Here is a 27,556-nt window from a genome sequence, read left to right on the forward strand (position 1 = left end):
CCCACTCTAAGCTGAATTTTAGCCTGACTCTGGAACAATCGGACCAGTGTTTCCAAGCCATGGTGATATCTCAGGGGACCAAAAGATCCTCCCCCCGTGCCTTCCCCTCCCTGAGGCTATTGCTCCATCTGAAGAGTCTTCCATCTCTCACGCTGGCTGAAGATGACCCTTTCTAACCAGGCTTGATACAGCTGAGTTGATGTAATATAATTATACCATTTGAAGTAGGCCATGGAAATGAACAGTTCCCCTGGGTAGAAATTACCAAACTCTTGTTTGTTCTTTTTAAGTGGTGGGATGAAGATATTCAGGTTATGGCCGCAGAGGGGCCTGCTTTAAAATGCAAAGTTATTTCTCCCAATTAGCACACATTTTCTAGAAAAACATATAATTACCACTACATTTTCCATAAAATATAGTCAGAACTTACAGAATTTAGATACAGGTGCAGAATTATAGTGTGTCATAATATATTTTTAAAAGCGGTACGTTTTGATGTAATATTAGGCATGACCAGGGCTTTTTTTCTCATAGAACACTCAGAACGGAGTTCTGGCACCTTTTTTGGATGGAACCTTGTAGGGTAGGCAAGGCAGGTTGTATAACATGTGTGAGTTCCGGCACCTTTTTTTTTTTTTTTTAGAAAAAAAGCACTTGGCATGACTTAACCATTTTTGCAATTTTTGTGCAACAATTATGTCAGGGATGTACAGGGACATTTTCATTGTCCTAGAGCTAACAGAAAATAACATGTTCGTGTTTTTACAAATATATATTTTATATATTTGGAGAATAAAATTATATATTATCATTCACACGAGGAAACTAACTGACCCCAACAAAGCTGGCTGGAGAATTCTGGGAGTTGAAGTCCACTCATCTTAAACTTGCTGAAGTTGAGAAACACTGCTTTAAGCTATAACTACATGCACAATCCCGAAAATTTACTGTATTGGCTAGGGTTTATGGTTATTATAATCCACAGTAGTAATATGTAACAAATACACATTTGTTAACAAAACCAATCAATTTTACTTGCCAGTTTTTATGGTGTGTTGTCCTGTTAATCTGTCCACTTTATTTTTTTATTTTTATTTCATTTATCAAATTTAAAAACCATCCCTCTCCTTCACAGAGGGAATCTGGGCAGTGGGCAAGTAAAATATTCAAACCTAAAAACTGTATGGAATTTAGATAAGAGGCAAAGATAGTTAAAATTCAATATTAAAAGTTAATTCAAAGGTGGGGGGAGAGTCTTTGCTACAATATCAATTATTTACCAAACCCCATATTGACAATTTGACCATTGTTGTTGGTTTACTGTTACAGAAGTATAATATTTGTCAGTCATAATCTTTGCTGCAACCAGGTCTTTTTTTCTCATAGAATGCCCAGAACGGAGTTCCGGCACCTTTTTTGGATGGAACCTTGTAGGGTAGGCAAGGCGGGTTGTATGATGTGTGTGAGTTCTGGCAATTTTTTTTTTTTTTAGAAAAAAAGCACTGGCTGCAACCATGTCTTTAACTATTGTTAAAAGAGAGAAAAGTTACCATTCTGCTGCTAATTTTGTTTTGTAGTGTAACCTGATGCAATCTTATACCACTCACTGACCCTCAGGTTGCCTCCTCTCATTTGGGTGGCCCACCATGAACTCAACTTCTGTTACCATCCTAAGTAATTGTTCAGTTGAATATATTGCTCATAGTGGGGCAAATGGCAGCTTGGCATTAGGAGTTTAGTTAAGACATGAGTGAGAAAGCATTGAGTCTTGGTGTCCAAGTGGGTCCACTCTCTCTCCTTCTGTAATAATTCAAGACGGTATTAGGACAATAGCTGAATTCATACAACATGTGAAAACCAAATTGTATCCTATTATTGGTTTCCGCTTTGTATGTTGGAATTGTTTTTATTTAATTGTATGATTTATATCTGTTTTAATTATATATTTTGAATGTATGCATTTATTATTTTTAAACACAAGCTATAATTTTATTAAAGACTTTCCTCCTTTACAGTATTTTGTAAATCACTGTGCTTCTCTGTGAAGGAAAATGGCACAGGAATAAAACATAATAAAAGTCCTTTCCATAGGCTTAATAATTTTCTTCTTCTGTCATATTAAAATTATTGTTGGATGGATGGCAATATATGGCAGGGTTTTAAGAGCTGCACTTGACCAATTCTGAATTATATCCACAACATCTACAGGAGGTTGTCTAATTCTTAGACCATTGCTAGAGACTGACTGCACCTTAAGTCATAATATTGTTCAGTTGGTTTTAGTTTAACATGTTATGTGAAACCAGCTAGTTTTGATTTATTAAATATACTATGGTTAAACAAATTATGGCTTTGTATGCAATAGTTGTGAGTCCAGCTATCATGTTGAAATCACAGTTGCTTTTAGTGTGCATCTTAGTATCCCAAGATTGTGTTCACCCATCTTTATTTGCTGGAGCAAATACTACAACATTGTTATTACAGTATCTTTCCAACAAATAGGAGAGAAAAACAGCAGTTATATTCTCAAGAGTAGCCTGGACAAAAATATAGCAACTTCCTGTTTTGAGGCATGATTTCTCAGCTTCCTGGCCAAAAAGAAAGAAAGATAGTACAGCCTACACAACACCAGATTTCACCGATGTCCCAAATATACAATAATCTGATCTGTATTATAATATTTATTTTTGGTGTGGAATGGGGATTGTTAGGCATCACAGTTTAAATGATCATTTGGGTACTTAAATGGAAAAAAATGTTTATTGGAATGGTTGCACATGACAGTTACCAGGGTTCAGCTGATAAAAAAGAACATTTTTGTTGCAACTGTTGTAAAATGCCAGAAATAGTGAGAATTCCACAACATTGTAGAATCATCTATACTTCATGGTTTTGGTGTGCAAATGTCTTTTCTCAGTTTTACTGCATCTTTGGAACTGTCTCCTGAGGATTGTATTAAATGTCTGTAAGCCCATTTCATCAATATTAATATTAATATTGCAAGAATCATTGGAGACTTAAAATGATAATTCAAAGGGAAAGAAAGATGTAGATTTTTTTTTTGTCTATGTGTTTTCTCCACAAGAATGTGGAAAAATCTTAGGAGGGATGGTTTTTAGCCCTTCTTCTCTATGAATACGATAGATTCCAGTCATCAGATACATGTATTAGCCAGTGCACTGAGTATGTTTAATTTTTATCTTCATTTCAGGAGTGTTTATATAGATAGGTTGAACAAAAACAATAACTGTAAATATACAAATTCTACCTCCTCCCACAAAACTACAATTTTCAAAACTGTCCCAAATCATATTAATCAATCCACCAATTCCTTGCCCTCAATATCTTCTAAGAATGGAATCTACAACAAGAGAAGTGTAACCTACCTCAGTGTGTCTCAACTTCAGCAACTTTAAGATGTATTGACTTCAATTCCTTCAATACGCAGACTGGGGGATTCTGGAACGTGATGTCCATGCATCTAAAAGTTGCACAGGCCTAACTGCAACTGGCCACCGGCAATTCAATTACAACTCTTTCTAGATTGCTCTTTGTATTTCCTAGAATGTTCTGAACTTTTTGTGTAGGAGAAAAATATTTATCTTAAGGGTTCACAGAACACTCAAGTATTGGAAGCTTGCCCAATATCAGAACAGTAAGCTTCATCCTAAAGGCAATTCCATATAACTGCACATACATGGAAACTATCATGTTTTCAGTAGATGCATGTATCGAATAATTGACTATTATTCACACACTCATGGATTCATATATAAAAATAAATAAAAATAAAACTATTGGTGTAGCCATCATAGGGAATGACACACAAAGTTTGTTCATTCTGTAGAGGAATGATAAAACAAAGTGGTCCTTAAAAGATGGTTTGAAAAGGGGTATTTGGGGAGGAAGAGAGGAAGGTCTGATGCTAAACTTTTGAATAGATGAAATAAAAGTTGACTATAGCCACCTTCTAAATAGGCCATACAATAGAAAAGTGTAAATTTGAGATGGGGGCTGAAATGTAGTTGATGGGGATGCCGAATGTCTCCTGACTGCATACAGTGGATGTATTTGGGCCATAGAGAGCTCTTAGCTCCACCCTTTGACTTTCCCTCCCCCAGTGTTAAGCAACGAGCCAGTCACAGAGACATTCATGCAGGGTATTAGGAGCAACCAAGCCTCCCTCCAGGAATGGCACTTCTGATAGTTCTCCCAGCACACAGCTCTTGAAAGCTACCAGCCTCGTGAAAAGAGAACAGACACAGAGAGAACAGAGAGGCTAGTGGGACACAAATTACAGCTAACTCAGGATTTGCCCGAGAGACCGGCTGATGTAAGTTTCCTTACCTGTACTTAGTAACTTGCTTCTTCTCTTTTTTCCTTTTCTCTCTCCTTTCTTTTTAACTGACAGCTTTCACTTCACTTATTCCTCTAGTAGATCAAAGTTACTACTATTCTGTTCAAAATACTGTAAATATGTAACTGGAAACCAAATTTTAGTTTGGCTAATTTCACTGAAGGTGTTTGAGTCAACTTTATTTTTAAATATTGTTTCCCTATGGTTGGATAATATCTCACAGAATCTAGGTGGTGGTAGAAGTAACAAGTAATGACGAACTAAAGCTAACAGCTTTGAATTTCCTAAAAGATCCCCCCCCCTTTAATCATAGAGTAAGTGAAACAGGACTAGAACCTAAAGACAAAATATTTGTATCCCCTCTATGCTGCTTTTTACCTGTTGGCTTCAAAGGGCACAATATGTAAAGACGCATTCTGAAATGTACGTCTTACACAATCACAAGGCGTTCTTGTTATGATCCTTTAATACTAAAACCACCTATTTCTCCTTCGCTGCCAATATTCTTGACTCCAGTCTCAAAAGAAGCTTATATTAGAAGCCATATTTGGAATGTAGAAGGACAAATTAGAACATGGAGATTTTTTTTTTATTCTCATCCCTCTAAGACCACACCAATTTTTATTTCATGCTCATGTGCTCAAAAAGTCAGTTGCCATATTAGAAACTTTCCCAACAAAAATTGGAAGCATCAATTAATTTAGACCTTGTCCTCTCATTTTTGATCATCATTTTTGATTTTGCAAATGATAAAATATAGCCCTGCTCTTTTTTTAATGGTTACTGGCTGTTTGTTTGATTGTTCAGGAATTTTCAACACTTTTGACTTTAATATTCACATCTATTTTTTTAATGGTAGTTCAAGCTTGAAGACTTGATTTTTGAGGGGTAAAATCAAGAGGAAACAATGACAGATGATCAAGACCTTTCTGAAGTAGAAATGAGTCCTGTTGGTTCTGAAGACCATCACTGCCTTTCACCAGGACCTTCCATGGCATCAGACACCAACTCTCATCTTACCAACTCTGGCAGTGGTGAGATGGGGAAAGTGAAGAAGGAACAACAAGACACAGAGGCAGATGATGATAAGTTTCCAGTGTGCATCCGGGAGGCAGTGAGCCAGGTACTGAGTGGTTATGATTGGACCCTAGTGCCCATGCCTGTGCGTGTCAATGGAAGCAGCAAGAGCAAGCCCCATGTCAAGCGGCCTATGAATGCCTTCATGGTGTGGGCTCAAGCAGCCCGGAGGAAGCTGGCTGATCAGTATCCTCACCTTCACAATGCAGAACTTAGTAAGACGCTTGGGAAGCTCTGGAGGTAAGAACAATTGGGGGTTAAAGAAACCACATAAGGGCAAGATCAAATAGAGGCATAATGGAGAGTGAGAGAAGCTCAGCAACTATTGATTTAGTGGATCTATCTTTGCAATTTATGGTGTTAATATAGGGAGTGTCAAAGAATAGGCAGACAGCCAATAGAATGAAACATCCCGAGTGCTGTCAATGTAAAATTTAGCTCATATTTTGATCTTGTCTATTCTCTTATCTCTGCCATCAGGCCCAGTTGACCTGGCCATTCAGTCTTAGGCCCATGAGATTTTATTTCAGCTACTATGTACTCTGCCCCTTCTCAGCTGTGTTCCTTCAGTCTGAATTCTTGATCATCTTCTAATCCAAAGCATTTGGCATGCTGGCTGGGAATGATGGAAATTACATTTGGAGGCACTTGGAGGGCACCCAAGTGGGATAGGCAAGTTTAAACCTTTGCTTCCTTGTCAAACCAAAGGTCTTTGTTCTGCTGGGGAGCATCTAACACTGGAGCAATGATTTTCATGAATCCAACAATGTTGGAAAAGAGAAGTTTTACAGAATATTTTCTAAAACAATTCAAATAACTACCTTTTTTCTCCATGAGGGAAAACAAATCCTTTTATTGGAGAGAAAGAACAAAATGATTACTAATAATATGGTGAGATGCAGGTACAATGAAAGAAATAGAAATAGCTTGTTCTTATTAGAAACCATCCCATTTTTAATCACAGGGATGAATAATTTACAGTTGTCTGAAAGTGATATTATGATGGGATTTAGTATAGGATTGGTAACAAGCTTTGAAAAAAAAGGACTAGTGGAGAAATGAGGAATTTAAAATTAAAGATAGGATCCTTTATATTGCTAATTAACCACCCTCCTCCTTTATAAATAGGTAATACTTGACTGATCAACTGGGCATATGTAACTTTTGGGTGATTAAACTGAGGGACAGAGTTATCTTTATGGAACTATACACTTAGCAGGAATAAGCCAGCACCTACCCAACAGTAGGGATTGTTGCATTGTCCATGCTCTTCTGTTACATGGACCTAGACTTGAGGAGGCACTTGCATTTCAGATACACTACGCTTTCCAGCATTCAGATCATATTAAATTGCTGCTGGGAGAAAAATGCAATCAATTATCACATCTAGAAGAACCTATTAGAATACAATTATGAGGATGTCAAGGGTATCCACTGAAGAGTGTTCATGACATCATTGATTTAAAACAGATATAACTCAATATATATGTGCCATAATAATAGCTTGGAAAAGAGGACTCACAATGGAGCTGAAACTAAGTAGATGGAAACAAAGTATGGAAAGGCCTTTGATTGTTTCATCTTCACATCAGATAATCCTGATGCTATAGCCTAAGGATTCATTTGTATAATTAAAATGGTTATTTTAGCATGGGACTTTTAGCATTAGAGGTTAGCTGATTTTAGATTCTTCATTTTGTGGGGAAAGTATAAGCTGACTTATACACTGACGTCTAATCAAACATTTAAAAAGATGATTAAGAGGAAAGTATAAAATTTGCCTCTCTTCCTGTCATATTGCATTATAACTTCAGAATTCTGGATATGCAGGAGTTTCGTGCAAAGTCTCAGATGAGGCAGACTTGCTTTGATTGATCATCCAAATAAACCTTAAAGTTGGATTCTGTTGCTGGGAGATATTCTTTTGAATTCAGTGTAACACATCTGAATCAATTAAACATCACACCAAAAGCTTGAATAAAGGTTAAATTAATTTTATTATTTCTAATATGATCCTCAGAATTGGGGTTTTTAAAAAGTCTACTTTTATTCAGATAGTGGAATATTAGAAAATAGCTTTGGAACAACAAAAAAAATGAAATATATAATTTTCATCATATCACGTGATTCTTTCAGACAAGGAAATATAAAAACAAGGGACTCGAAATTCCAGGATCTAGCCACACTGCTTGCTTTCAAGACTTTGCCCCATCCCACCCGACTATCATTCCTTCAAAAAATCTAAATAAGTCTTAGTTCATGTGATTCATTTTGCTAAGCAATTTGGTTATGGGGAGCAACAGAGTACCCATGTGATGTTGGGTTAAGAATTCCACTTCTTTCTTGGCACATTTGTAATTGACTTCAGCTAAAAGGCAAATGATTGACTAGAGTTCAATAGTGTACAATAGTACATATTGCATACTGAACTTCTTATGTTCTTCTCAAAGAGGGCTGAAAATGTTTAAATCTTAAAGAGCTAATAGGACAAGCAACTGAGGTGATCTAACTTTATAAGCAGCACACTTTTTTTTATTACCTCCCTAAAATTGTTTGATACATACTCCATTAAGACACTGGGGTTTTCTTAATGAAAACAAACTTAATATTAAGGATCTCAGTTCTTTAGCCATGTGATTTAAAGGCAATTATCTTTCTGGATTAGATAGATGTGAAACAGAGATATTGACTACAAGTCATATTAAATTGCAGAACCTCTGTGAAATCTATTCTCTCCAGTATTTTAGTTTGTCTCTTTGGTGCTGGAGAAAAGCATTCACAAAATATCTGACAGACTAATTTCTTGATTGCAGTTTATCAGAATCTGTTCCTACTTCTTTTGACTAACTCAAGCAAAAGGGCTTCCTAAAAATAAATAAATATAAAGAAACATAGTAGATCACAAATAAGATTTCTAAGGTATCCTGCTCATATCTCATTTTTCCCCAAAATATCCTACAAAAGAATTTTTGTAAACAGTTCATGATGAACTACTTTGATGAACTCTGGCTTCTTAAGGTTACAAAGACATTGTTACTTCATAAGAGCCTGTTTGCATTCTCTATTGCACAGACTATTAAATCTACTGTTACTACTACAACTGCTATTGCTGCTACTAATATTTGGAGCTTGAAACCAGATTAACATAGTTTTGACACCTAGACAATTTAAGTTTTACAAAACCAACCCATTCTATTAAAAATGACATTTATTTATTTGTTTGTTTATTTAATATTTATTTAGTTGAAAAAAAAGTTAATGCGCATTAATTTTCTTGATCCTTGTAAACAATTATTTGTGATGAGTTGTTCTTTGACCAGCTACACATTTATTTCTGCTAATACTGGTATAATCATAGGTTAGTTATACATTATTAGACAGTGTTGAGACATAAACCAATAAGGCAATCAATGTCTTTGTTTAATTGCATTAAGATCAGTGTTAAGTACATACTGTAAATGCTAAATTGGTGTTGATCATATCACCAATGAGTAGATTAAGCAGCAGTGTAAGTATCTTCCCCTTCTTCTACTTTGTTATTAGATCAAGTCAGTAATCATTATAAGATCCTTCTTCCTATTTTTTCTCTGATGATTAGATGCAGTAATTATCGAACTATTACAATAGTGTAAAAATCAATCATATTAAATATTGTGACTCCTGCAAGGGCAAATCAAATAAGTCGAGCATTTTGAAGTGCATCTCTTCTTTAGGCGGGAGGGAGATATACCAAATTTTTGATTTATTTTAAAGTCATCTTCAAGCTCATTGATGATACTAGATTGTAGCCATTAGCTTTTGAACATATCTGATTTGTAACAGAGGACACGGAATGCTAGTCATATTTTTATGTTTTTGTTTTCATTAATGTGATGTTGCATTTACTTTTATATTTGTCTTATTATATTTTTGCCTGTATATTTTTCAAAATGAGAGTTTATAATCTTAAACACATCAAAATAATGATGCATGCTGAATTCAACAGAATTTGCTTCTATATATATACCCTTAGGGTACTATACAATCAAAATCATACAGTTATAATTAGTTATTATGTACCTGCTAATTATACTCTATATAATGAAGAGCTCCATAGAATATCTATGACTTCTTTTTAAATATTATATAGTGGTATATATCCCTTGTTTCATGCACAACTCTTGATCATATATATATTTCTTTTTGCCTTAATATCCCATTATATTTATTGACGCTTGCTGTGGTCCTGCTTGGTTAGTTCTTGTTTTAGGAAAGCAGTCACAGCATATCTAAGGGACAAATCAAAATGGCTGCTTTCTCAATAATCTTGATTTATGTCTCTATTTGCTTTGCCTTGTTTGCTTTTGTTAACAAAAACTTCCTTGTATTGCTCTTCTCTTACACAGCATTTCTCTTTTTTTCTTTTTATATCTTGCTGCCAACATTTTAAAATCACCCTAAATATTATTTAAATAAATATTATCTTAACTATATAGTCATAAACAAACAAACAAACAAACAAATATTTCAGGTTTTTTAAAGTATTTTGTCCTAATTGAAAAACAATTTTACTTCACATTTTCAATATAAAGCTCACGTACAGCAGAACGTCAGTCATTAAAATGTTAAGTTTGGAAAAGTCATTTTCTTTTCTGATCCCAGATACACAGAGGGTGTTTCCCAGATCTCGTGGCCGTGTTCTATGGGAACTACAGCTGCCACTCCTATCCTTGAGACTTCCAGGAATTCTGAACGGGCAGAAGCCCCATGTCTGCCTTCCCAGGTCAATTAGACAGGAAAGCCACCAGATGAGCTAATTTTACTTAATTGTAAGACTGCATTAAGAGAATCTTCCAAGTCTGACAGTAGAAACTTTTTGCCGTTTCTTTTACTGTCTGATAAATTAGGATTGTTCCTTTCTGAGTTTCTTTCTCTGCCCATTATGCAGCTGCAAGTTGTATCCAAGTAGCATCTCTTCCCCCCATCTCCCAAGGTTATTCTCACATACCATTACATCCATTGCAATCAAGGGACAACACAGTAAATATCTTTCAGTAGATTGGTGCTACAGTGATTTATTTATTGAGTCACTTAACTTGGAACCGGACAATAACAATTCTGTAGAATAACTTTTGGCCACCAGATGTCCTCCAGGTATGTTGGACTACAACTCCCATCCCCTGGAACAGAATGATGGTGATATGGTCTAATACATCCAGAAGGCATCGAGCTATAGAAGGCTAATTTAGGATACCAAAAACCAAGAAGGAGCTTTCATTTTTTCCTATGGTAAATGAAATAAGCTGCATTACAAAGGCATTTGTGAGCAAGGGGTTATCAGTGGTGGCCCCAGGTTTGAAACGGCCTCTAGAGTTCTTCAGAAGTTGTCCCTGAGTTGCACTTTTCAAGAGGTAAATTATTCAACATGGAAATAATGCTCATGAGCATTATTAATTAATTCATTTCAATTTGATTGCATTTAGGTTTTGTTCTGGCCTTCTGTCCATTTCTGGGAGTGCAACTCTTGGCACACTATTCATAGGTCAAATGTAGCCAAAGGCTTAAAAACCAGTTCATGACCCTGCATTAAAGAAATGCTCACTGACAATAATACTTTTCTTATGAAAATGCAAGAAAGATTTCAATCTCTTTTTTTATATGTCACCTGCTCTACATATGTCGCCTGCTCTATCAATTCCTGATATTTATAATACCCCAATAAATATCACTATCCCAAATTAAAATGTATTTAATAGATATTTAAAAGCATAATCCAAGAAAACAGGAAAAAAAAGAAATTTACAAATTAATAAAACACAGAGTAAAAGCTTCAAAGTTAACATTAGATTAATGCCGTGTTTAACAGTGATCAAAACCATTAGTAAAGTCAATATGATCCATATTATCTCGGCCACTTTAGTTAACTATAGAATATTTCCCAAACTCTCCCAGGTGTTTCCTGCTTCAAAACTCTTGCGTCTTGAAAGGGAAAGTTTTCATTGCCTTCCTAAATGTTCGCAGGGAGAAAGCTATCCTCACCTTGTGGGACGGGCTATTCCACAGCAGGCAATTGATATATGAACACATCCAGGAATCAGAAACCTACCTGATTCCTAAAGTGGAACTGAGGAATTGTCTGGATTGTCACTTCTCTTGTCCTGACAAGCATGCCTGCACTATCCTAAACTAAAAAGGCCAACAAACAGCATCAACATTTATCTTTTATACTGTATTTTCAGCCAGCAACTAGAACAAACAAGTAAAACTTTGCCTCATACACTTTTGCCTTTTCTGGACAAAAGTGAAATAAAATCAAAATCACAGTTTTCACTTTTATTTTAGAAGTGTAGATAGCATCTCCTCCTCCGTGTAGAATGAAAACCTGCCGTTGAAGTTCTCTTTATTTTTTAAGATATAGTCCACAATATAACTCATAGGCACCCAAAACATAACAAATACCTTTACTGGCTTCATAAACCATAATGGTGTTTATCCCTTGCTTCTCGTCACATCTCCAAAGCATCTGCTATGGCTCAAGGGCAACTGTTTTACTCCCTATGGACTAGAGTGCATGACTTTTGCCTGATGTGTTGAATTTGTAACTGTTGTACAACCGGAATTCAAGACCATTTCAACTCCATTGTATCCAGAAGATTAAAAAAAAAAAGATTCTTCTCTTCGTATCAATATTTTTTAGTGGCAATATCCAAAAGGATATTCCCCAGCCACCCCCCAAAATTCCTGCATTATTGCTTCCACAGTCTACTGTAATCAGAAATCTTCCTATAATTTGGAAATTCCTCTGAATTTTTACAGATAGAGGCAGTAGGCTATTTGCATTATTCATTGTGGAAATAATACCTACGCCTCCATGGGAAAATTAATATTTTAATGGGAAGAGAAAACCTGTATTTCCTAAGATCCCTTAAAATTGTACTTAATTTTTTTTAGTATATTTACTATATTTAGTACTTATTTAATATAGCTCATGCTCTCATAATAAGGCTACAATTTATGCCAGTAATATTCCTACTTTACTGAGAATAGCTTGTCTAAAGTATCCTCTCATATTGTATAGTTTTTACAAACAGTATCGGAGCTGAACTGAGATTTGGGATAGTCTCTCAACTACCAGACTGTTCTTATTCTCAATCTGTGGTTTATGACCTCATGTGTTGAATTTCCTACACAGTGCTATCTTTTATTTAAGATACCTCATGTGTACATTTTTATTTTTGCCACACGTTGATTATGTGCCATCGTGTTAGTGTTAACTTTTAGCGATGACAGAGATAGATTTTCTCTAAGCCAATCTGTTCCTAACCCGTCGTTCAGGTCTTCCAATGGGGTACACATCATCACTCAAACTGAGTCCATCCACTTTGCTGCCAGTTGTCCCTTCTTCTCCTTCCTTCCACCTTTCCCAGCATAATGGATTTCAGCAGAGAACTAGATTTCCACTTAATGTGTCTGATGTAGAAAACAATTGAGCCTGGTCATTTCTGCCTCATGTGAGAACTCTGAGTTGATTTGTTCAATGATCCGTTGGTTTGCTTTTTTGACTGTTCACAGTATTTCTAGAGTCTTCTCCGACACCAACATTCAAAGGGGTCAATATTCTTTCTATCCTGCTTCTTCTATCCTTACCTTTCATAGAGTGTAACAAGGAATATAATTAGTTGCATTATACTAATTTTCATAGGTATATACATGACAGCATCTGAATATCTTTTTCAATTGCCACATGTATATGTTGAGAAATAAATATGATAGCATTTTACATATAAGTGTGCACAAGCAAATTGGTATGGGAGCATTAACAAGGGATATCATAAGCATTAACAAGGGATATCATAAGCTGCTCATGGGTTTCATTCGATGCATAGGTTCACATCCAGAATACTTACCTTGTAGTTCCTGATTTTGCAGAGGCCATTATCCTTTTTCTCCAGAAGAAAAATAATTGTTAATTTCTTGCAGCAAAACCAATATTTTTGTGGCATCTTAAAGATTAATAGACTTTCATTTTGTTCAATGTTGATTCTGCTCAAAGTTGAATAATCAGTTGAATAAATGTATTGGCAGATTTTAATATTGAAGATCAGTTCTGGAATACATAGAATTATAATTATGCCTGAAAAATTTTTATATGTGATTCTTAATTGTTAAAGACACTTTAAAATAAAATGTAGGTAATTGAACATTACTAATAGTATTAATGTACTTGAGTGCTAAGATGAAGAAAGCAGAATTTTCAATTCCTATGGAACCAATTTATAGAACAGATCCCTAAATCTCTTCTAAAAATTCATTGCTGACCAATAAAAAGGATTCAGGCAAAGGGCTGTAATAGATGAATGATTTATCTGAATGATTACTACATAAATAAAATGAAAATTGAGATCTAATTTCACATATACATTTTTCTTCTGTTTATTGCATCATTAGCGGACAATATTGATGATAATTCTCATTTGATACGGTTTTAATTTTCATCATGATCAAACCAGATTCGACATTAGGTTCAAGTCCCAGTTTGCTTTTAAATGGTTTGTTGATTATTCAAAACCAGCTATGTTCACAGAACAGACTAAGCTAAAATCCATGGATTTTAAGTATGTGTACATCATTTGGAAGTTGAATGCCATGAAAATAGAATTTTTATCCATTTTGCCAATTTCAACGAGGATGAAGTAAGAGTAAAACAGGTTTTTGAATTATGCATTTTTGCACTTAATAATTTGTTGGTTGATTCTTGTCAAGGACTTTTTCTTTATGGAAATAGTATCTAATGCCTGAGAATAAATGCTAAAGAAATTATTGTCTGCCAGATTCACTGGGAAAGATACAGAAGTGCAGGGTTTTTCCAGCCCAGAAAATCCATGAAATGTAGAAGCGTTGAGATTCCTTCAGATAGAAAGGGCGTTTTTGCACAGGCAGAGGTGCAAAGTCCCATAAAGAATTGTAGAGATGGATGTAAGTGTGGATTCTTGTACTTGTTGTGAGGAGTGCAAGTATGATCCATTTGGAAAGAAAGACAATAACAAAATTAGTATCTGTCATAATGTGAGAAGACCAGGCTGCTGCATGTAGAGACTAAAATGCTGCTATTTACAGCACCCTCTCCTGGACAAGATATCCAATAACAAATTCCAACAAGAATAAAAATTGTTCCCTAAAATAAATCCAAAGGAATTCACAGTGGTTGCAAAAAGAAAAGAATAGTTAGACTTATGATGGCCTAATTAACACATTGCTGCATGTATTCATGAGAAGAAGAAGATGAACTTATGGTATGTTGTAAAAATTCTCTGGTGTACTTTTAGTTTTTGATGGGCAAATTCAGATATTCGGAAGAAGATCATTAAGCACTGAACATTGCAAGATATGTTAAGCATCAGTGCAGTGCACACATCCATGCACACAGACCAAAAATCAGTATGCCAGTTTGGTGAAAGTGTTCCCAAGAGTTTTCGACAGCATCATAGTATATAAGCGATTGTACATCTTTCCAGGTTTTTTAATATCAAATAGCTCAGTGTTCCCAATTTGATGTCTTCCAGATGTGTTGACCTCTAACTCCCATTATTCCTAATCAGCATATTTATGAAAATATAAGAATAGGACCAAACCAAAGCCCATCTTAGAACAGGATTTTGTTTCTCATTGATCAACTGGATGCTCACAAGTAGGAGATGGAGACATATTTCTCTTCTGCTGTTGTTTGCCTGCAACTAATTTTTGAGCAACACTGCCTGTAATCCAAAGATAAAACTGACTTTTCAAGACTAATAGCCCTTAACTGATCTTCCTCTGTGAATATATCCATTCCCTCTTTAAAGACATCTAAATTAGGATTATTATGTGCTGGTTAAAGAAGTGCTTTCTTTTTATTGTTCTGAATGTCAATCCAGTCATCTGGATCACAACTGGCCCCAGTGTTTTGACAGAGGAACAAAAATTTCTCCCAGCTCACTTTCTTAATATCATGCTGCATAAACACTTCAGTTGTCCACCCGCCACTTCTTCAGGTGCTTTCTTCCTATGCTAAGAATCCTGCATGTTCTATTTTTGATTTTTTTAAGGAGTCTCCCAACTATTCACTCTTCTGCAGCTATGTCTCTAACTCTATTATATCTTTCTTTCAACTGTGACCAGAAATGTAAATAGTGTTCCAAACATAGATGTGCCATAGATGTATATAATGAAAAAAAAATGCCAATGTTCTTCTCAGTCCCTTTCCTAATTATTTCTAGAAGGAATCTGCTTTTTTCAACAACTGCTGTGGACAGAGTTAACCTCTTTGTTGAGCTATCCACTGTGACCCTGAGATCTTTTTCTTGATTAGTTTACAGGCAGCTCAGATCACATTAATGTATAGATGAAGTTAGATTGTTGCTCTAATGTGCATCATTTCACATTTAAATTGAAATTCACAGTTTGCCATACATAGTTAAGCTGGTTAGAAATTAATGGTTGAAATCTTGAGATTGAGCCCCAGATTGGTGGTAGGTGGGTGCAATAGCTCAGGATATGCCCTACTTTTATCACTAGCCACCCAATAATATTGGCACATCAAACCTAGGCATGCATAATCAATAGAATCATGGCAAGAAAATTGTGGAAGGATAATATTGCTCTTGCTTTTTTTCCTGATTCCTTTTTCATTATTATGCCTTAGCACAGAGGTCCCCAACCTTTTGAGCACCAGGGACCGGTTCCGTGGAGAGAGGTTTTTCTGTGGACCGGAGGGGATATGGTTTCTTGTACTGCCTGCATCCCGTGGATGGGGCTTTGCTTGTTTGTGCGGACCAGTTTCTGGCATGCCGCGGCCCAATGCCAGTTGGGGACCCCTGCCTTAGCACATGCACTGTTATTCATGAACTGAGCAGGGTGAATTGCATCCAATGTTTTGATTTTAATATTCACAGAAAAAGGTCTGTCAGCTTAGGAAAGTGAGCAAATTGTTCAGCTTGTATTTGCATGCAGTCCACTAAATTATTTGTTCTAACCAATACTCAAACAGAAGTGCAAACTGTCCTTCAGGAATGGTACTTTTCTGATAAAGCAATTCTTTACTATGTATTGTGTATTCTAATGTGCATGTTGGGAAAAATTAAGGAAAATGCATATGTGAATAAGAATGGCACAAAGAAATGCATATTAAAGCAATCACTTGGAAAAATGAATATATTAAACCAAATTAAACATCTTAGGAGAAATTCATTTTAAAATATGCATTTTTTAAAAATTGTAAACAAATAGCAAATGGAAAAGAGAACATGAGTAGAAAACTGAGAAACTGTGAGAAACCAAAACTAATAAAATTATGCTCTTAAATGTGGCAATGTGTTGTGTGAATAAAGAGGAATTGTTTTAAAATTGTGCCACTGGTGGAATCTGGTAGGTGCTAAAATTGTTTCTGTGAGAACAAGTTATCCTACAGTTAAGGAAGGTAACTTTTTATCATGTGTTATATAGGTTTGGCTCAACATTTACAAATTATTCATACAAATTACACTGAACAAATAGAAGTGTGTATGTAATGTATTTAAGTGGACGAGTGGGCAGATACATGCCTAGAATTCTTTTGAAACAAGTTGAAAAAGGAGAACTAATTATCTTTCATGGTAATGGGAAGCAGCTTCCATCCATTTAGGCTAATATTGTCAACATTCCGAGATTATGGGAACTATACCCAACATGATATGGAGGATTATAAGTCCCTCATCCTTGTAAATGAGGGCAACATTTTTGACTTTTAAAAATACTTCCATTTTTTTCTCAGACAACTCTTCATTGTAACTTCATATGAACTGAGTTGTTAACACACAGATGAGCAAAAACTACACCAGAATATGTGAGTAGATAAGGTGCTCATTTATTCAATTATCACTAACTTTTTGGACCAAATGTATATTGCTTCACCAGGACTGTCAGCATCTGCCTTGGTGCGTTTTTGTCCACTTGTGCTTGTCACATGTCTGATATTATCTAGCCTTCTTGGCAGACAAGCTTGCCAAATACAAAAAGAGACAGACCTCTTGACCCTTCATGGGTTGTGAAGAAGAGAGTGATATCAACAGATGTAGTTTGTCATAAAGCTACCCTTGCAGACTTTGTTTTCGTTGTCTACAGAGAACTCCAGAAGTATAACCTTATCTTTTTGGCATGTGGTCATTTAGATTTGATGTTAGGAATGATTTGTGCAGATTGGGAAGAACTTCAGATCTTTAAAATGGCCTTTCTTTATAGAAAGTGAACTTTTGTACAAAAGAAAAAAAATATGTTTAGCATTTATTCAGAAGTATCCTTGTTCTAAATCCCAAAGATGGCACATTACTGTTAATTACTGTGTTGAGCTAGATTTGACTGGTAGAACTCATGATTCTAGAAACATAAAACAAATAATTAAATAGATAGTACAAACATCAATTTGTGATAGCTCAATTAAATGTCAGATACACACTATCAGCAGAAAAGATATTTACAACAATACTCATTGGAAATAATAACATTGTCTTAGCATTGCTAAATTAATTAACCCCAGGATGGGGCAGAAAACTGTTTTATTCAATTGAAACCCAGATTAGCACCAATGATTTTGATAAAGTCTAATTTAATTTCATGCTGAATTTTTCTTATATCTTTTATCTATATTCTGCATATGATAAAATCAAATATCCAAAATATATCCTATCTTCTTAGGTGTTGCTTGCTTTAGGTGTTGAAGCATCTGTTTTTGACTCAATAGACTATCAAAAAGTCAAATATGAGATGGTAGAAATTTTGATGTGCATAATAAAGTTTTCAGTGTCAGCCCAAATAACTTTGAGCCATGTCATGTTGGAAATAGTGTTGTCATAGTCACAATGTTCAAACATCTGTATTTGTCTATGGGTATTCATGCCGAATGTGTGATCTTCTATCCTCCATTTTCTCCTTGTTTTCATTGTTCACTACACTGATTCAGCAGCAGCTGCTACTGATGAGTAAGTGGAGACGGTTGTGACTTTATCATTTGCAGTCACTTTCAAGGATATTCACCAGATTTCTTACTGTCATGACAGGGAAAAACTAAGACTGAAAGACCATCTCTCACTGATGTTATAGCCAATGTGAAGACTTCTCTTGAACAGTGTGAAATATTCTTTATTTGTGGGTCAAGAAACTGGGAGTTCAATTAAAACTTTCTTAGGACTAATAGCTTTATAGGTTGATTTGCCTTCCCCTATCTGTCTTGGTGGTTTGTTTTTTTTATGTGTGTGAGGAGGAAAGGTTGCATCCAATTCCTTTAAAAAAAAATCATACAAACAAGAAGATTGAGTTGAAAAAAAACCCCAGATCTTTGCCTGCTCATATCACTTTCTATTTATTATAGCTGGTTTGGTTAGGTGCACGGAGATGGGTAGATCACCATGAGTTTGATTGCAATTCATTGAAAGATGGTGAAAACAAAAATGCACAGGTTCAGCTCTGGGTACAAAGTCTGATACAAAAAGAATTGAAACTGACTTTGTAGCATGGATCTTCCTGTCAATTGTGTTTTCATAAAACAACACAATTAAGGGCAATCCTTTTAAATAAAAAGCACATCCTGCTGTATAAGAGTCCCTCTGCGAGTGAGATAGACAGTTCTTAAATATGATAAATGTATAATATAATGCCATCAGAAGAAGCAGCCCACTGAATCACTGATGAAGGCAGACACTGAACAAGAATGTCTATGTATCTCCAAGCAAGGACTGAAAACATTGGGCCATCTTGCATAGACCCTATTTTCTGTTGACAAGTATTTAATACCAAGCAGGTTAAAAGGTTCTGAATGAATTTCCAATGACTTTTTTGTTTTATCCCATTTCCAGAATAATATTCAGCACTTTTTCAAAGTATGTTGATTGGCTTGCCCAGATTTCATCCTTCCAGAAAATAATTGTCAACTGAGTATTGTTGAGCTGGGGCTCTACTTAGCTTTTTAGACCCATTGAAGAACTCTGCTTGGAACAATTCAAGACAAAGGAGGTGGGTGGTTTTAATCTCTGAATACAATCCATAAAGGGCCACAAAGAGAAACAGGAAAGCTGGCACTGAACTTCTGGACGATCAGTGCTTTTAATATCCTGGATTAAAATGATGAAGTAAAAGAATGAAATTTGGAGCATATAAACCATTCAGCACTTGTTGGTGTGATAGTAAGTCAGGATTGCAAGAGACTCTGATGCAGGTCATAGAAAAGAAAAGCCAAGTCTTACATTTGCCCATTAACATTGTTATGGGCTGCTAATCATTCATCAGTATTTAGTATTCTTATTCATATAATAAACTAAGCCAGAAGATGTGTGATTGATTTTGTATTGTTACGAATATGTTCTGTGATTACAATTTTAGTTTATAAACCATGGTTTCTAGTAATAATGTGCAAACCAGCCAGCAAGCCATTTAAAAACCAAGAGTTATGTGACGTGTGAACCTAGTCTCTGCTTAGCTTTCTAATATTAAAGTCTGCTTCGATGTTAATTTCAATAATATAAGAATCTTCAGAGCTTGCACAGACTCACAGAAACGCCAATCAATTTAGTGTTTTGGTACTCCTTCCCAGAGCTTAATCAAAATTCTTAACTGGAAATCTTGTACAGAGTGACAGACTTGCATGAGAATTTACAACTGTGTCTAAATTAGCTGGACATCACACAAGAAAAGAAACACCGGGGAATTGTTCTGTTTCTCATTTAATCTGAAAGAAACAGCATTTATGGAGAGAAACAGTAGAGTCAGTCCATGTTTTAACAAGCAATGCTGTGGAGTGATATTCAGAATATAGCACAGCAGTTCTTGAGATCTATGTTGGTGGGAATGTTCAGGAATCAGAACCCAGGTTGTAGAAACCTGATCTAAAAGCTATATATCTCTGAAAACTATAGTTATGCTAATAGACTAGCTAAAAGAGTCTTTTGGGGGGATGTAGAGAAATATCTAAAAACAGGTGCTGTCGTACTAATGAAACATATTCCCTAGTGCTATTAGATGTGCCAATCCCTTCTTGGACTAAAATTTTGCATTTTGAGAGACTCATTGTCATTGCCTGTTGTCATGGTCCCTCCTTCTCTTGAGAGCAATTTCACATCTTAACAGACACAATTTAAAAACTTTTAAGCTTGCCTGAAGAGCAAAGGCACAAAACCAACCAGTACTTCAAAATGGTAGCAGGTGTAGCTGAACATGGCAAACTTGACAATGTAAGGCAGAGAAAAAGTAATAGTTCCAGGCATTAGGTATGACTACATGAATCCATATTTCCATACTGTAGGTCCTTTATTTCTTTAATTTGGAAATTAATTGCCCTATTTTTTTTAATAATTCAATTGGCGATTAATAGATTGTAATCATGTTTGCAAGAAGATAGAAGGATATGGGGGAGAAAATCCACCAGAAAAATAGGAACGCACTGTCATCATTATGACATTATTCTTCTTCTTTTATTAATGTGCCTGTTCACCGCCCTGAGTCCCGCAAGGGAGAAGGGCGGTATATAAATCAAATAAATTTGAAAAATTTGAATTTTCTTGTGCCATATCCGTTATCGCACGTTGGTGATCATGTTGGCGATCCTGTTTTTATCAGCAGCCGCATGAAAAAGTGCTGCTGAGCCCAAAGTATTTCTATATCAGGTCCAGAGGAAATGGGAATGTCCTTACGGCTTTTCCAGCTCTTATACCTGAGTATGCTTGCCTCTTTTATTTGACTCAAGGCACAGAAATAGAAACTTTTTCAAATGCTATTGAATTGGGGGTGGGAGGTGGGAAGGGATGCTGCTATTTTGAGGCAGGGCCTCTGCCCATGCTCTGATTGTTATTATAATACTTGATTATACAGTGGTTAGTTCACTAGTCATCTAAGTTTTAAAACATCTATGACCGATCAATTAAATGTAAATTAATTTGGCATTTGTCAAAAACCTCAAAAACCTCTGCCTTTTCTTTTCTTGCTTTTGCTCTCCTCCTGAAGATGAAATATTTTGAGGCAGAGATTGCTAGAAATCAGTGGAAACTGTCATAGACATAATTTGTGAACCTATTATATATTGTATCAAGCGTTTTATTTTGATAGTCAAATGTGGCAGAAAACTGGGCCATAAGTTTCAAGAGGAGAAAGGAGAGCAAAGGCAAGAAGAGAAAAGTTATATGACTTTTCTTTTACCTATATATAAATATAGGAAGTTAGGATTATCTTGAATCTTTTTATTTGATTCCCCATTGTTGTAAAACCCTAGAAACAATAAACCAGTATGGTTTTGTAATTTCTATACCAATTAAAACTAAGATCCATTTGCTAGCAAGCACTGCCAACTAAACAAAGCTTGCAGTCCTAATAAAATACAGTTTCACATGTTTCAAGCAGCTGCTTGATATTTACAACAAATACCAGAGCTCAAGCTTTTGTTCCACTGAAGCTCTGTCATTATAACTCCGTGTTTACATATTATCCATTAAACACTGTTGCTGCCAATCTCTGTGCCTGATTTATAATGCCTTTGAATGAAAACTTTGGATGTTGCAAAATTAAGTCCCAATTAAAGCAACTCAGTTAGTTGGTTTTAAAATACAAATGTGTAAAACCATTTTGAGGGTTTGTTTTTCCCCCCACTATGCTGGAAGATTCTCAGCACTTCCAGACTTCAGGGAAAGGGGTTCCCCTGAAGGGTTCCAAGCAGTGATGGGATTCAAATATGGGAACAACCGGTTCTCTGTGTGGATGCCGCTTCTGGAAGTCCATTCTGGGCCTGGGCCACAAAGAATTAGCTACCGGTTCTGCCGAAGTGGTGCGAACTGGCTGAATCCCACCACTGGTTCCAAGGCTGCAAAAAGTGGGGTTTCTAGATGTACTGGCTATCCTTGACATACAGATGCTTTCAGTGTGCTGATATGTGCCAAAACTTCATGAAGAACCATTCCACACACAAAAACAAAGCACTGAATTTATTCAAGATTCATGCAAAGACAGAGCATGTGAATAAGAGAATAATATTAAATAATAATATGAATTGAAGCTCAGAATATTTGTGGTTTAATATCTCTCTCTCTCTCTCTCTCTCTCTCTCTCTCTCTTAACTTATAGAACTGCCCATCTTAATCTCATGACCTTGGGCAGCGAACAGCAATTAAAAACATAAAGCAACAATAATAGCATACTAAAGATTGGCAGCCAAGGTAAAAACCATCATAACCATCAATGCAGGTATCCCATTGGCTCTCATTTTGATTCCATGCCTAGTAGCATATTCTTCAAAACCATCCAAAAGGTTAACAAGGTTATGGCTAATTTAATGATGTTCCAAAGAGTGGGCATCACAACAAGCTTTCTTTCTGGGTTCCACTAGATGACAGTTTCTAATAAATGGGATCCATATCATGCTGGGCCTATAGACATATCAGGAAGCAGTGGTCCCTCAAAATCTAACCCTATGCCATGAACGGGTTTATATTTACATAAACAAATAGAGTATTTAGCTTCTTATTGATGAAAGCAAAATCCACTGATTGCTAAATAAGAAATAGCCACAGTAATTTTTCATAGGTTATTTGAGGAATAAAAAGATTCATTCTGTCTGTTCTTTGTCTATCAAGCAGAGGTTTCCCCTCACTGGATAAGACAGAGAAAGGGAGAAAAGAGTTCATTTTTATTGAGAGATCCCAAAAATCTGAGATTTGTTTTGTTAAAATTTAAGGCAAATAATAACATTCCTTGGGCACTGGGAAGACAATCTGTAATCTGAATATTATATATATAGTATAGCAAGCCTTACATAGCCTTCATTCTGGGATAGGCTTTACGGTACCATTAAATAGTCGTAGTGGTCAGTGGTTAGAATGCAGTACTGCAAGCTAACTCTGCCCACAGCCAGGAATTCGATCCTGACTGGCTCATGGTTGATTCAATCTTCCATTCTTCCAAGATTGGTAAATTGTTGGGGGCAATATGCTGACTTTGTAAACTGCTTAGAGAGGGCTATAAAGCACTAGGAGCAGTATATAAATGTAAATGCTATTGCTATTAAATAGTCAATTGACTGCCTCAGGTGGTAGATGCTGAAAGACGGAGAACAAAGTGATATGTTGAAGTGATACCTGCCTTATATTTCTCCTTCCTGTGATATACCTGCCTTATACTTCCCCTTCCTGTGATATACCTGCCCTATATTCCCCCTTGCCCCCCCCCCGGAAACAATGATCATCTAAGCAGATAGACAAATGTTGAGATTTTGAAACTCCAGATAATAGGTTTTCTGTTCAGGACTCCAAAATGCTACTTAATTTCACAACTCTGCCCGCTTGCAGCGATTTAGCAGGAAATATTGTCTCAAATGAGAACACAAGCCACTTAGGGATTATGTTAAGAGATTGAAAAATTCTTGATTAGATGAGGCAATGAAATAAGAGTCTGATTGGTCTCATGGTTAATGTTGGGCTCAAACTGGTCTGAACAGCAATCCCCATTAAGAGGCAAAGTCCACAATGTGTTAAGGAGGTAGTTTCTCTTCTTTACAAAAAGCTTGCAATAACCCAGTGTAGATTTGGGCTGGATAGCAGAAGTTTATCTTTCTTTTCCCCTTGTTTATCAAAAGTAAAACATTCTCCTGCATCTGTATGGGATTTTTAAGGGGAAGGGATGCTCTTCATTATTATAAATGACATTTTAGAACAACACAATACTCCATTTACATAGTATCTGTGAGAATTTTTTGAAGATGGCATCTGGAGATCAAAATATTCAACATGCGATGTACCTTGACCCATGGAAAGAAACACCAGAGTGTACCAATCTCCTACAGTTTCACTTAATCCTGGGAGTTTGTTCTGTGAATAAATTGAAAAAGATTGTATATAAATGGAAATCGATCTTATTGCAGAAAGACTATAATTTTTATAAGTGAATGATGTAAACATTTTCCCACTTATACAATCTTTGAGGAACATCTTTCTGTTCCATTTCAGTGAAACTGATTACAAACATTTAACCAATTCTCCTAAATAAAAATTTCACGCATTACAAGCCTTGGTAGGTCAGTAGAAAAACATGTACCAGATGTGCTTTTTGTGTCTGTGTGCCTTCAGGTCAGTCCTGACTCCTGGCAATTGTCTGGGCAAGTCCCTGCAGTTTTCTTGGCAAGATTTTCGGAAGTGGTTTGCCGTTGCCTGCTTCTTATGGCTGAGAGAGAGGAGAGGAGGAGCTGCCCAAGGTCACCTAGTTGGCTTTATGCCCAAAAACAGGATTAGAACTCTTGGTTTCTAGCCCAGAGCTTGTAGCCACTACACCAGACTGGTTATCGGCTGAATAAAATACATAACTGTTTACATTTGCTCATGCCAGTGAATTTTACATAAAAGCATGATTATGGCAAAAAAAACCTTTGCTGATGTGTTAAATTGAAATCTGTTCATGATATAAGATAGGTCCTTGACTAGCTGAGTGTAGAATTCTTGCTGAGTTTAAAAGAAAATGGCCGCTGGTGTTTCTGGTAGCATCATCGATTGTCTTAAAGTTCTCACTATTCCATTGCAAAATTTCTGGTCAATCTCCTTCCAGAGTCATGGTAGAACAGCTTTCAACATCTCTCCTTTGCTGATCTTCTTTTCCATCTGTAACGCTGTGTCTGATAATCATTAATGGTTTGTATTATCAATTGATATGATCCTGATTATTTAGAATTCCCCTTTTAAAATTGGTTGCTTACATTTCGTCCTGTTCTCTTATCTCCCCATCTTTTTAAGATTATTGAATGAAAGTGACAAACGGCCTTTCATTGAAGAAGCAGAGCGGCTACGGATGCAGCACAAGAAGGACCACCCTGATTATAAGTACCAACCACGGCGTCGGAAAAACGGCAAGGCTGCCCAGGGAGAAAATGATGGCCAGGCTGATGGGGAAGCTGGTGGAGCTGCAGCTATTCAAGCCCACTATAAGAATGCCCATTTGGACCATAGGCATCCTGGAGAAGGATCTCCCTTGTCTGATGGGCACCCTGAACATTCTTCAGGTTAGTTTATAAATTTAGCCAGCAGTCAGATCCACAGCAATCTGAATTCCAGTTGTATCGTAAATCAGCAACTGTAGAGCAGAATCATGAAAACCACCATTTATTTTTCTGACAAAGGTGAACATTTAATTGAAGTGGTATAGATGAGTATCATAACAAGAGTATCACAATTGCCACAGCCCATGGAATGTGTTACATCTTGCAATTTTACGGATTACCAACTTATTTTATTTTATTATTTTTTGTCTTTTCACTGGAATCTCTTGTGAAGCCAGCCCAAGTCAGGCAGTGCCTAAATGAAATAAAACAAACAAATAAATGACTAAGTAGTCTATGTAATGAAGGTAAAAAAATTAACTAAGATATTAGTTTATTACGGTTCATGTTCATAGAGGCAAACTCTAGTAACCTGGAAAGGATCCAATTCAAACATAAAGTCAGATTTGTATAAAGTAAAAAGTTTACACACTATCTCTCTTCCTTCTTTTGTGATATCAACCTTACAGGTCAGAGCCATGGACCTCCCACTCCACCAACTACACCGAAGACGGAGCTCCAGACGGGTAAGGCTGACTCCAAACGGGATGGGCGTTCCCTTGGGGAAGGAGGAAAGCCTCACATCGACTTTGGCAATGTGGATATCGGGGAGATCAGCCACGAAGTGATGTCCAATATGGAGCCCTTTGATGTCAACGAGTTTGATCAATATCTTCCACCAAATGGACACGCTGCTCACCCAGGCCATGTGGGGGGTTATGCCACAGCTGCTGGTTATGGCCTTGGTAGTGCCCTGGCTGCAGCCAGTGGACACTCTGCCTGGATCTCCAAGCAGCATGGAGTCTCTTTGTCTGCTGCCACATCCTCAGTGGTAGATTCGAAGACACAAGTAAAAACAGAGGGCTCTACTCCAGGGGGTCATTATACTGACCAACCCTCCACTTCCCAGTTAGCTTACACATCACTCGGTCTGCCCCATTATGGCTCAGCTTTTCCCTCTATATCCAGGCCCCAGTTTGATTATCCTGATCACCAACCTTCAGGACCCTACTACAGCCACTCTAGTCAGGCTTCTGGTCTCTACTCAGCCTTCTCATATATGGGGCCCTCTCAGCGTCCTCTGTACACTGCCATCTCTGACCCAGCCCCTTCAGTGCCACAGTCCCACAGTCCCACACACTGGGAACAGCCTGTGTATACAACCCTCTCAAGACCCTAGGGAATGGGGAGCAGTGACCAAAGCAGCAGCGGAAAGGCTCCAAAGAATCAGCCCCAGAAGATGAGCCTCCAAGTTCCAAGGTCTTTTGGTGTCATCCATTCGCCAGAATCCACAGAATATCCGGGGATGTCTATCATGACCACAGTTATCGATGGCTCACCTGGCTGGAGGAAGGTTCCCAACCACCCCCCCTACTCCCAGTCCCTGAGTGGCTTTCAAGATCCCATAGGCCTTCTAAAGGAGGGTGATTCTAGGCATGGAGCAACAAGTCATGGTTGGTTTTTGTAAGGCAGATTGAGAGTTTAAAGTAATTACAAGAAGAATAAAATTGAGAGATAATTCTCCCTTCTCTTCCCCCATCCTCAACTGTCCAAACTATCAGTCTGATATTTTAAGAAAGAAACCAATAACCATAACTTTGCCACGATGTATGGGTAAATTATGGCTAGAGCTGGGCACGCTGTGGTGGATATGTTACAGAAGAAATGCAGTAATGCAGCTGTTGTGGACAGAGCTCTAGGACGTTTGTGCTTCAGAGTTGCACATGCATGAAATTTAATTCTCCATTGGAAGATCACCTTGTGCTTGCTTTTCCTGTTGTACTTGGCATCTCTGTTTCCGCCTATCTATTCCATCGCCTCTCTGCTGCCTGGCTCTCTTAAGACTTAACTACACAGTACATTGGACTCAGGAACTGAATTACATGATCTGGCCACCTTTGCATGTAAGTGCATTCATGTGTGCACACCTGCTGGTCCCTGGACCATAAATGGCAAAGTAGACTGAATTTTCCTTCTTGGTAATGAACATTTTGTATTCCTAGTCTGTTCTCACTTCTTCATGGTTGCCTTCTAACTCTCCCAGCTACCCTTCTAATAGTCAAAAAGATATC

At 36.7% G+C, this 27,556-nt stretch overlaps 1 protein-coding gene across 1 annotated transcript; it reads left to right on the forward strand.

The window, feature by feature from the left end:
- Positions 1-4,143: 4,143 nt before the first annotated feature.
- On the forward strand, positions 4,144-27,017 carry SOX10 (SRY-box 10). The gene is made up of 4 exons (XM_015817261.1): positions 4,144-4,333; positions 5,217-5,674; positions 25,183-25,448; positions 25,955-27,017. The coding sequence occupies exons 2-4, from the start codon at positions 5,265-5,267 to the stop codon at positions 26,662-26,664; spliced, it is 1,386 nt and encodes a 461-aa protein (XP_015672747.1). The 5' UTR covers positions 4,144-4,333; positions 5,217-5,264; the 3' UTR covers positions 26,665-27,017.
- Positions 27,018-27,556: the final 539 nt, after the last annotated feature.

Source organism: Protobothrops mucrosquamatus, unplaced genomic scaffold, assembly GCF_001527695.2.
Source record: "Protobothrops mucrosquamatus isolate PMUCROS unplaced genomic scaffold, P.Mucros_1.0 scaffold569, whole genome shotgun sequence".
Classification (NCBI taxonomy): domain Eukaryota; kingdom Metazoa; phylum Chordata; class Lepidosauria; order Squamata; family Viperidae; genus Protobothrops; species Protobothrops mucrosquamatus.

Excerpts from the sequence above, each read along its gene's own strand:
- SOX10 (XM_015817261.1), top strand. The coding sequence starts at position 5,265 with ATGACAGATGATCAAGACCTTTCTGAAGTAGAAATGAGTCCTGTTGGT. Across the intron at positions 5,675-25,182 it reads ACGCTTGGGAAGCTCTGGAG|ATTATTGAATGAAAGTGACA; the intron begins GTAAGAACAATT and ends CATCTTTTTAAG. Across the intron at positions 25,449-25,954 it reads GCACCCTGAACATTCTTCAG|GTCAGAGCCATGGACCTCCC; the intron begins GTTAGTTTATAA and ends TCAACCTTACAG.